Below are 12,673 nucleotides of genomic sequence, written 5' to 3' on the forward strand. Positions count from 1 at the left end.
TGGGTCTTTCAAGACGAGTCACATCCAAAAAAAAGTAGTTTGTGCACTAAGTAATTAGCAAATGGTCGCCTGTTTTTTCGAAATAACTGGACATAGAGCCATCGTTCCATTAGAGCAACGTAGAACGGTCAATTATGAATGGTATATAAGCATTTGTTTACCAGAAGCGTTCGAAAAAATCACAGAGGACGGATCAATCTCCACTACAACAAACCTTTTTGAACAGTCAAAACATCGAATTGGTGGGTCTTCCACTTCACAATCCTTGTTTGGAACTCTATGATTTCCTCTTATTCTTACAGATCAAAAACAAATTTCGAGGTCAAGCATTTTTCTTCGTCTGAAGAGGCGATTGATGCGTTCAAATCACATATTTTGGAGGAATGGAGAATATTTTGAAAAACAATGAAGCCATATCTATTTGTCTATCACGAAATTCAAGTAGAAACCGTCGTAATGTAACATCTGGTTGATTCTACTCATCGAGTTAAAGCTATGCTGACTTAGAGCAATAGTTTAGTTCTGTATTTTGTTCTTCGAAGACATCTCGAATGAAGATTTGATTTGAAGATTAATTTCATTCTCATACCCAAATTTGAAAAATAATTACCAAACACTACCATTGCATCACCACTCACAATCACATTGTCTGACCCGCGTTTCGGTTGTGTAGTGATAGTGTAAACTCAGTATGAATATCACCAATGGTCCCAGAAATTCCAACTTGGTTAAATAAAATCTTACCTTCGAACAATCTTTACTTTGAATTGCTTGGGACGTGAAAAAAATATTTTCCCTTCTGCATATACAGTGTTCCAGATCTTTCAGTAATTTATCTTGCGCCTTCTTCAACTGTCCAAGAATTACTTCCATTTTATGTATTTCTAATTTCATGGATGACAGTTCTCCGCCGGTGCCTGTTGGCAATAAATCGAACAATCGGTTATTTAATTATAATATAATTTGTTACAATAAACAGAATATGACATTTTTATAACTGAATCAGTTAAATTTTGTATTTAATATTACCTTTGGCTTCTTTTAGAGTTGATAATGTTTCTTTTGCTATCATATAATTTTTTTCCCATTCCATAACCTCTCTGTTGATATCAACAAGTTCTTTGCTAAGTGTGACTTTATCTTCTTCTATATCCGTTATTTCAGCTTCAATTTGTAATAGTTGCAATTCAGCATCTCTCAATCTGGTTTCGTATGTTGTCTGAAATAAAAAGGGAGAATGAGGAGCTTCGGCTACTAACACGCTAGATTTGGGGATGTCATTTACTATTGTGGTTGCCAGGATTTCGACAGTACAAAGATCGTATGGAGTTTTTCCAGGATGACTGCGGCAGTTTCCTGGGAAACTTTGGAGTTTCCATCCTTTTCGGACAACGTGGGTGGAAAGCGGAGTCAGAACCGCCGCAATTTTTGCAGGCAGACTCAACAAAACTATAACCTTGGATGTTAGTGCTAAATCTTTTGTATGCTCATACTTAATTTGATTTAACGACCTAAATCAATAGTTTCTTGGTACTGAGAATGATTTTGGGCAAACTTCCCAAACTTTAGATAAATGAATTACGTTTTGAGTTCAGTAGCTTGGGATGGTGTTTTGGGATAATTCATACATTGTTATTGAATTACAGCACGTATAAAGTTGAATTATTACTGCCAAAAAGATCTAAATCCATAAGCGAGTGAAATTCGTAACTCGAAGTTGAAAAGTGGCGTAGCAGTTCAATACGGATCACCAGCAAGCACTTTATCTGCAATATTAATTAAGAATAAAGCCGAAATATTGCAAATATACGAATCAAGTGGCAATAAGAAGAAGCTTGAGAAGAACCCCTTGAGCCGGACATGAGTTTAGAATCTGACTGGAATTTTCTTCAGAACATAGAAGTTCAACTTCAAAATTTTACGATATGTATTGGAACAGTAACTGATGCTGAAATCATCGACATAGTTAATCAGAATATGGGTGACGATGATACTGATCCAGCAAGTTTTGAACCACCACTAACAAATAAACACGCTACGAACTTGTTTTAATATAAATTTAACTTTATAAATCGAAATTCCAGTAGTTAATACAAGTTCTTGTTTAAAATCAAAAACTCGTTAATTTCTTTCATTTCCCTTGACATTCGAGTTATACGAGATTCCACTGTAATGACATTTATCAACAGTATTGCCAAGTATCGAATCTTTACCGCATATAGTTGTATACATAACATTCCATTTTTTAGTTGTACTAGCTAGGAATAGATCATTACAATAGAATCGAAAATATGATAGATAGCAAGACTTCATCATCATCATCAAGCCTTTCAATCCCATGTGGATTATGACTACTGCTTTTGGCACTTTAAATTTTTGTTTGAGGTGGATTACTCCTCGTTTTCTAATTTTTGTTTTCTTTATAGTTTGTCGTATGTATTGGCTGCGTTTGTTATTATTTTCCATTCTTTTCGGTTCCGGCATTTTGCTCTCTAATTTCTATATTCCGTGCTCTTATGTCCTCCTCTATTTCGTTTCTCCAAATCTTTCTCGGCCTGTCCCTTCTCCTTGGCCACAATAGGATCCATTGTGTTATTCTTTTGATCATTTCAATTGGTTTTCTTCTCATTATGTGCCCGGCACAGTTGAGGCTTTGTGCTTTTAATTATCTCACTATATTCTCCTTCCTCAGTTTTCTCTCTATTTCTTTGTTCTTCTTTCTCCTTCCTGTGTTATGTTTGGGTCTGTTATAGTTCTCATTATCTTTCTTTCGGCTTGATAGCCCTTTTGTATCCTATCCCTTATCCTCTCTCTGGTTATTTGTCCCAACGTTATTCCTAGATAGTTAAAGGTCGATACTGTTTCAAAATTGTATTTGTTAGTTTTCAATTGGTTTGCTCTCAGCTCTGGTTTTCCTCCTATTTTCATATATTTTGTTTTTTCTGCATTTATTTCCAGTCCGTCATTTCTTGGAAAGCAACGGTTATACTTTCTAATTTTGCTTCAAAATTGCTTTGACTCAGCTGTAACACTTGAAAATTAAGTTTTTAAAAGCTCTTCTGGTTCACCATGTAATGGAAGTAAAACTTTACTACTTGAACAGCACATTCCAACATCTTTCCATATGAAAGCATCGCAATAGTAACATTTTTTATTCATTGAGCCAATAACAAGTAAAGGATGATTACGATATTAAATTGAAGGATAATATTGAAACCATTAAATACCGACGAATCCTTACGCATGAAATTTCGACGGCGCGTGGTCTGCATTATGAATTTTTTTCGCCTGCGATTCTTCTGGCGTTTTTATCGCTCTTCTAGCTGCCTGCCTTTCTGAACGAACTCATATCCGAAGAGGATTTTTAGCTGTTCTCAAAACACTTTGTCGTTCTGTTTGTCTTCTCAGCTCTGAGTGAACCGTAGATTCTTTATATCGTGCAGCTTTTGCGGCACGTGGCTTTTGCTTCCGAGGCATTTTTAAAGAAGAACATTGTAAGAATTAAAACCAAAGAATAACATCTATAATAACGAATGTAACCACAAAAATGACAGAAAATTGGATATTGACGTGACCGTCGGTAATACAGTGCAACGATATTACAGTACTCTGCTAGATGGCGTTGAAGAAGCTACATTTTGAGATATTTTGACGAATAATCGTAAAAAATAATTTTTTTTTCATAGGTTAAACAGCTTTCGCGTGAAAGTGTAATAAACAAAGGATATTATAAATTAAATTAAAAATTAAATAATATTTACCTGTAGTAGGGTGTTGCTTTGATTGAGATCGTTCCTCTTGTTCTTCTCCTTGAAAACTTGATTGCAAAGTATCATAGATTTATTAGTAAGTATATTAATATTGTGTTTCACTTTAGCTTCTTGATTTTTTATTTCGTCAATTTCTTCAGATATCCTGATATTCTTCTGTTCGAGTATCAATAATTGTTTCTTCAATAAATTGATATTGTGAATTTGATCTTGACGTTCGGCCGATATGGCGAGTATGTTATTCTGTTCTCGCAACCAAACTATTTGTAAAATTTTAATAGTACCCTTAATTTCTTCTATACTTTTTTCTAATTCCATCAATTTCGATTCTTCTTTAGTTGTCAGTTCTCCTGCGTTCTTTTCAACAATCAGTTCTATTTTATCTTTCAGGTCTCCTAGGTATCTGTAATTTAAATATTTAATGGAAATATGGAATACGCTCAGAAAAAACTTACCGTTCTTTTTTCCTGTAACGAAATTCGAACTTTTCCTTATTTTTCTGTAATATCTTCAATTCTTTTTCGAGATTTTTAAATTGCTCTTTCAAATCCTTATCGACTTGCATCATATCTTCGTTTTTACATTTAAGGTACTCCGCTTCGGTTTCAAACAAACTGAATTTGTTTTGTAATTTGCTTTGTAAAAATTGTACCTACAGGAATTGATTATTCGATACCATTATTAATTATACATAATAAAAATTGAAGCACGTCATTGATAATACATTTTTTTTCAAATTTGATACCAAACGCGTCTCAAGAATCTACATAACCTCACCGTTTTCTATATTTTCCAAAATCTAGCAACGTTTCTTAAATATGCATCAATTTTTATAATCTAGGAATAATTAATTTCTTTCGATTACCTCTATGCGTTTTTTTCGAGATTGTTCCATTAGATTTTTCACTTTATTACCCACTCTGTTATGTGTTAATTCGTTTTGGACGTATTTCAATATTTCTTCTTCTAGATTTGTCTTTTTCCTGTATACGTGGTTGTATGTTTTCATTACGCTCTCAGCGGCCAACTGCTTTTGTTTCACATCATCTTATAAATGAAAAAAATCAATTTTCAATATTTTCGATAAACTGAAATTTTCGCTTTAAGAAAATGAAATATTCAACCTCTTCTCTCAATTCAAAAATTTCCACCCTAGCCCCTATTTATCTTTTTATTCTTCTAGCATTTCCTATTTATCCCCTATTTATTTTGATAATCATTCCATAAATTTCCTTTATTTATTTATTTTATTATTTTGGCAGCTTCAATCTCAGTTCCTATTTATTCAAGTATTCTTTTCATAAGTTTCCACTTTGGCCCCTATTTATTTAGGTAATTGGTCGATAAGTTATCATTTCATAAATTTCTACATCAGCCCCTATTTTTTTTTAATCCAATTTCCGCCTCCGTCTTCATTAATTTTCATATTTTAGCAGCTTCACACTTAGCTCATATTTATTAAATATTCTTTCCGTAAGTTTCCATCACTGCCCCTATTCATTTATGTACTTATTCCATAAATATACACAGTATGTATCTTCTGATTCTACCACTTCTCACTGTCTATTTATTTAGGTTGTTTCCACCGCATCCCCTATTTATTAAATCTAAGCCCCTATTTATTTAGGTACTCACTTTATAAGTTTCCACTGCATCCCCTATTTATTTGCTTCTACATTAATACCCATTTATTTTATTAACTCTATTACAGTTTTACAGAGTTTTAAATACAACCTTTATTCCTTTCTGTATTTCAGCATTTTCTACCGTAGCCCCTATTTATTTTATTTTTTCTAAGATTCGGGTAAAGCTCCTATATGTTTTCTCATTCCCTAAGTTTATACTTTAGATCCTATTCATTTTACTACTTTAGAACTATCCAAATTATTTTCTTTTTAAGTTTCTATTGTAGCCCCTATTCCAGCACTTTATCAACTATCAATTGTATACTCTAGAAGTTTCACTCTATTCATTTTCCTATTCCGGCACTTTCTACTTAAGTCCCCAATTATTTTACTACTTCAAAACTTTTCAATTCAGATCCAATTTATTATTTCCAGTTTCGATTTCAGTCCCTATTCCAGCACTTTTCGCTTTTTCGCCCCTATTCATTTTACTACCTTAGAACGTTCCATTATAGATACAATTTATTTTTTTGTTTCGATTGTAGCCCCTATTCCAGCACTTCATCAACTATTAATTTCATACTCTAGAAGTTTCACTTTTAACCCCCATTCATTTTCCTATTCCATCACTATCTACTTAAGTACCCAATTATTTTACTACTTCAACAGTTGTCAATTCAGATCCAAGTTTCGATTTTAGGCCCTAGCCCTCTCAGTCCCTTTTTATTCTATTCGAGCATTTTCTACTGTAGCCCCTATTTATTGTATTTTTCCGGAGTTTAGGTTTCAACCTTTTAATGACTTGTGAAAGTGAAAGTAAAATGAAAATTAATGTAGTGTTGAAAATAAATAATTTAAATCCGGAATGTGTGTTTTGAAATAAACTTTTTACTTTTGTAAAGTAATATTTACCTTCTAATATTTTTAAATCTTGTTCTGTTTGATCCAAAATGGATTGAAGTGTTACCATCTGATTCTCCAACACAGTTTTTTTCTCGAGTTGAACTGCCAGATCGGCTTTAGTAGCTTTTATCTCACCGAGAATCCGTTTTTTCGTTAAAGTTGAAGATTCATTGGCGAGCATTTCGTTTTTTGTAAATTTACGTATTTGTACGATTTGAGTTATCATAGTTTTGTGTTTTTCTTGTAATTTGGCCAAGTCTTGCTGTAGAATTTCTAAACCTTTGTCTCTATTACCAATCGCTATCACTACAGTCTGCCAGGCGTGCATGAGACCTCTGTATTCAGATTGAAGAGCCGCTATAGTTGTATTACCTACAAATTCATAATAACGTTTTAAATAACGTTAAAAAATGAAATTTAAATTTTCACGTTACCAACAGCTACATTCCCTTCCAAATCTTCCAACTCCTTTTCACGTACTCGTTGCTGATAGCTCAAAGTTTCCAATTCGCTTTCTTGTTTCCATATAGCTTCGTTTAGCGAATGTACCATATAATCTTGTCTAGCTTTTTCTGTCATCAATTTATTTTTTTCTAATTTGGTTTTTTCTACTCGTCTCCTATTCACATTGATATGATTCTCAATGTTTCTCTCAGAATTTGATAGTTGTCTGTTTAACAAAGTTAGAGACTCTATTTCTCTAAGTAAATCTCTGTTATCTTTTTCCGTTTGGAAAAGTTTGTTTTCGATGTTTTTCAGTTCCTTCTTGTTTTCTTCCAAGTCTTTTTCTTCCTTTTCGTTGATTTCTCTTGTCGTATCTATATTTTGGATAAGTACTTCCAGTTCCTTTTGCTGTTTGTATACTTTTTGTTGACATTCGTACGCTTGAACTCCCAGCTGTAAAATATTACTTAGATTCATATATACTTAACTCAAAAATTGTTTTAATCTAATAAATTAAGTCATATTTTTTGAAAATATGAGTATTGCTGACTCGACCTTTAAAAATTAATTAATTAATTCAAGTATACCTCTTCAATTTGCGTTTTTTTGACTTCAGTTTCTGTTTCAACTTCAAAAACTTCGTCTTTCGTACGTTGTATTTGATTCAAAAGATATTCTTTGAGTGCCTTTTGGAAATTATCCAAAAGGTGATGTTCAGGATTCAGTACATCCATCTTCTCTTTTAAATCGGATGCCATTTTACTATTTTGATAGTTTAGAAAAATTATAAAAAGTATAAAATTGTAAATGGTCTGTTTATTTGATCAATATATAAGTTTGACGTACAGTTTCTATGGTTACAAAAAAATATTCACTGTCATCTCCCATAGAAGTAGGTAGACTGCGGCCGGTTAAAATATTTTTTTCGAAATCTGCAGTAAAGTGAAACTGATTCGTTGATAGAAATCGATAATTCGATTACCATTAATATAGGGTGTTCGAAGACTTGATACAAAAAATTCGGGAATAGATGACGTGAAAATAATGCTATGACATGAAAAAAAATTTCTCATAAGACCTGCTGTTGCGAAATCATTTAGTTATATTAACGAACATTACGTAATTGTATATAATGCGTTTGACAGAGTAAATGACCAATGATTAACAATCCGTAACTTTTACAGGGACATCCTGTACCATCTTTAAATAGCAAAAATGAATTTTTGAGATTCAAAAATTTACCTTTTTTTGTGACGGGTGTAATATTATCAACAATATGTTTCACCTAAGAAGCAAGATAAATTTAATTACAATAAACTTGTCGTTATCGAATGAAGTCTTCTCACCACTGTTTTTATATTTATACTATTTGGTACAGCTTCCAGAATTGAGATCTATAGTCGATCATTTTGACTGTTCGACTCATATGGTTCATAATTTAACCGTTAAACTCTTCAATATGTGGACATAATTTAGTATTTATATAATGCATTTGACTTTGAAAAGTATTTATGAATTTACTTTCATAAAATTCTTCCATGTTATTATATATTATAATTAGTTTATTATATAAATATTTCGCCATATCTAATGGTTATTATAACAATAAAGATAACACCATTCACATATATTTATGCAATTTATGTAATCTTATGATGATTATCTGACCGGACAATGGAAAACAGAAAAAATTCTCATTTATAGGTTAGTTCTAACCCATCAAAAAACCGTCATTGGTACGATAATGATTCTGCGCAGTATAAATTACGTGTACCAAACGGGCAGTAACCGTTATACGAATGATTATGTTTTGTGTTCCAACCGACTTGGCATCGTTTGTGAACCGTTTCCGTTTTCGATACTTGGTTCATAGCAAGTCTGTTGCCAGATCCTTGCATAGTCGGAGATTGCGCAGAAAATATCATTTAAATGTTTTCAATAACCGTTTTAAGAACGGCCCACATTAGCAGATTGGAATAAACCTATTTACTGACTTAAAATGCAATACTATATAGCATAGATAAAAGATATACAGGTAGATAGGCAACTACTAAATTTCGTTTTCAGCGCTATTGCGAGCGGAGTCATTAATAATTGGGGTGCCAAATATACATATACATAGTAAAACAAGATTTATCTCAGAACTTCATTATTAAAATGAAACACCATATTATATAATTATTTAATAACTATATTGAGTGGTTTTCATTTAAATAAAGAATAGTATGGAATCTTATATATTGCCATCATTAGCATTTGAAAAACATGAGATAGTTGAATGGATTACATATTCGGCAACTACAAATAATGCTCTCTACTTTTTTTCTGAAGAATGTAGTTGATAGGATATAAAAAAACGCATTTCAAGTTAAACTATTTATTTTTGACTACTTTGGTTTCAGATATAACAGTTATACACTAATTATTATTAGATTGATATAATATATGTACCTTTCAAGCATTCAAATGCACGCCCTACAAGTCTTTTAAAACAAATATAAAAAAAATCACGGAAATTCCAGCTGCCAGAATAATATCAATAATATCAAAAATAAAATATCGTCCTTTAAATTTTGTAGTGTTATTAATCCAATTAGAGTACTTTCTGTAGCCCATTTTCTCAGATGTAGGATTCTGCATTTAGATGCCCGATTTCATTTTATTCATTTTTTCTTTAATTTTTTTATGACTTGGATATCTTTTGTTGATGTTAGTTGTTTTATTTGGTCAGTATATCTCCTTTCTGGTGTCTTACCTTTTAATATTTTATTAAAGTTGGAACACCATGTAAAAATATACAATAAACATGCATTCTGCAAACAATTAAAGCATATTGCGGTCAATTAAAGATATAACGAAACTCTGTTTGTATTGTGAGTTGATAAATTAAATTAAATTTGACATTATATAATAATAATTTTTTGTTATTAATTTGGTTTACCCAAATTTTAGATAACTGTAATAATTAAAACACTGTTGGTGAAATATTAATGTTCAGCATAAACATTAAAGTTAGAAAACAAAAAATAGTTGGAGTTTCAACAAACACTTACCTCATCATCGAAAGGAAATCTATGCATTTTTGTAATTTTTCCATTATTTCTACATAATGGCACACAACAATAATTGACCATTTTTAGTTTTTTCTTACACTAAACTAATAACTAAATCTAAACTAACTAACGGCCTATTTAATTGAACTTAAAGATAGTAAGTCCTAAACTAAATTTAAAACTAACTTAGAATAAAAACAGCGACAAATAAACAATATTAAAAGCAAAGCCCCAATAAACACCCAAGATATTCAAAATAAAAACTTGAAATGAGAATAATTGTCACCTAAGATTATTTGTCACTTGTCACAATCATCCTGATGCAAGTGATTGAAAGGCTTTGGGATTGAGACAGACTGTCATCTCTCTTTATTAACTGACTGGGGTCAATGTGGTACGAAAAATTACGAAGGTCAACATATAAAGTTTCCATGGCATGCTATATTGAGCAATTTACCTCTTCATCACTGAGGGTTTCAAAATTGAATTCGAAAAACACTTTTGCTACTTTTTCATTAGAAGAACTGAATTGTAAATGATCGAATTTGATGTATATGTTACAGGAAAAGTCGATTCTCCAGTAAGAGTGTACTCTTCCTAAATAAAGTCGACTCTACTGGACTTAGTAAAAGTTGATTAAAAGGGAAAATAAATTTTGAACAACATTTACTAAACAGAGTTGACTAGACCTATGGAAAGAATACTCTTACTGCCTTGAGTTAGTAAAAGTTGACTTTTTGCAAGGGGAAAACCGATTTGGCCTTAGTAAAGTCGACTCTTACTGATATTTTCTGGAAAAGTTGATTAAATGGAAACAGTGATATTTTAATCAACAAGAAAGTTGGAGTTGACTATATCTACTGAAATTATACTCTTACTACCTTGAATTAGTAAAAGTTGACTTGAAAACTTGAAACAATTTTCCTAATAAATAAATAAAATAAAAAAAAAATAAAAAAGCAAAAACTCCTAACCTAACCTCAAATTCGGAGAATCACGACACACATTAGGTAGATAACTTTACAACTTTAAACTACTTCGTTTACTGGGCTATTAATGAAGTTTTATAACAAACTGCAACTAATTATTGAAATGTAAACACTTACTGAATCCTTGGTCGATGCTGTTAATAGCATCAAATAGACACGTGAACGGGAAGACAACATCTCGGAATAAACTTTTACTAAACTACAGTAGGTATAGTTAACTCTTCCTAGGTAAAGTTGATCTGTTTATTCTCATCCAACTTTTACTGAAACTTTTAGTAAGTTTTAACTCTTCCTAGGCAGAGTCAACTCTCACTAACAATCTACTTTTCCTGTAACATATACATTCATAGCTAACTGCTGACTTTTTTTATGAATATTAAAAACACGTTTTTGGTTATTGGAAAAAAGTTTTGAAATTAAATTATCCATTATATAAGAATCAAGTGGCAGATAAAAAACTTTCGCGAAATTTTGAGATTATGTCACCATCGCCTTCTACTTACCATTAATTTTCAGTTTCACACACAGAGTATACTAAATTCAGTATTTTTAACTTAAAGCTTATGTATAATAAGTTTTTTACAAAATGTATGGGTTTGAATTAAATTTGTATTTATTAACAGGATGTGATTTTCCATAATGAAGCTTATAAGAACAGCAGCAGTAGTCCAGAGTCAACTCCAGAAAAATCGAAAAAAATATTTATTGATAAATCACCTTCTCCTTCCAAGGGTTCATCATTTGTCTCAGCGGTTATTAACGCGATTAAAAGCGCAGCACAATCGCCATTTGCCTTAAGAGATGTTAGCAAAGACACGCTATCGACCGACCACTCCAGGTAAAGTCAGAAAATGTCTATTTCTGGGAAAACTAATTTCGAATTATCATTTTTCAGTTCGAACGAAATGCTAGATTCGGAAACTGAACCGTGTTTAATGATGGAACATGTTCTTGAAGACGTGGTAATTCCCGACGGACATTCTCATAATTTAGTATCGTCAGGTCATGGTAGTATGATGAGCTCCCGTTTGACTCAAAGCGAAAGCCTCAAAGACATATCTCAAAACCTTTTGAGCAGGCAAATGTCCGAACCCGCAAGTATGAGTTTTTACGGCAGCCTCAATACTTCATATACCAGCGATTTGATTTCGTTGAGCGAATTTTTCCCTTCAATCTCACTCGTTGATCAAGTCATCGATGTCGATAATCTTGTTACAAGGTTTGTGTTCATTTTGAACCAAAAATTTTAGTTATTATGTTGTTTTTTTTTTAGATTGCTTAAAGTGATTAGAATTATTCAAATGGAGAATGAAGACTGTATGAACGAACTGCAAGAGCAAAGAGATAATCTTCTGGAACAGGTAGATAAGCAAAAGGAAACAAATAAAGTTGTAGTGAAGCAATTAAAAGATTGGGAAATTCTTGGGGCGAGATTAAAAACGGAAGTAAAGGAACTGATGCAACAAATGAGTAAAAAGAATACAGAGATGGACAATTTGAAAGGAGAGTTGAATAAGCAGAGGGAAGAAGTTGAGGTGAGAAAATTATTATCAACACAAATCACTGATTAACTAAGAATACATCATGATGAGTTAAAAACCAAAAGCAGAAGAAACAAAGACGTCACTAGATAAACCGTGTGGCCTACTTAAGTTTTTGAATCTGTGCTGGGCACTCATAGATTATGTGGTATGTAGTTTCTTTCTTCTCCATGCACCAGCTTTACTTTGGAGCGTCCCTAATGCCCATAGTGTGGGATGGTGTCTTGAACAGCTTCGTGTGGTTACAAATTCAGTCACTAGTCGAATTTCGCGCAGTTCTTTGGTAAGAGAGACAGAAGGCCTTAGCTTGTCCCTATCCATCTCCGCAGAGCCAGCCTGGCAAGCGAA

At 32.2% G+C, this 12,673-nt stretch overlaps 2 protein-coding genes across 2 annotated transcripts in view; both read left to right on the forward strand.

Annotated features, from left to right (window-relative positions):
• The window catches only part of LOC130450384 (protein phosphatase 1 regulatory subunit 14C), a 321,652-nt gene that overhangs the window by 272,523 nt on the left and 36,456 nt on the right, over positions 1-12,673 (forward strand). The gene's annotated exons all lie outside the window — the stretch shown is intronic.
• The window catches only part of LOC130450298 (coiled-coil domain-containing protein 18), a 64,286-nt gene that overhangs the window by 45,555 nt on the left and 6,058 nt on the right, over positions 1-12,673 (forward strand). The window contains exons 5-7 of the mRNA XM_056788630.1: positions 11,408-11,622; positions 11,680-12,003; positions 12,058-12,319. Coding sequence (XP_056644608.1) covers positions 11,408-11,622; positions 11,680-12,003; positions 12,058-12,319 — 801 coding nt within the window. The remainder of the gene's footprint in view (positions 1-11,407; positions 11,623-11,679; positions 12,004-12,057; positions 12,320-12,673) is intronic.

This window comes from Diorhabda sublineata, chromosome 1 (genome assembly GCF_026230105.1).
Source record: "Diorhabda sublineata isolate icDioSubl1.1 chromosome 1, icDioSubl1.1, whole genome shotgun sequence".
NCBI classification, from domain to species: Eukaryota; Metazoa; Arthropoda; class Insecta; order Coleoptera; family Chrysomelidae; genus Diorhabda; species Diorhabda sublineata.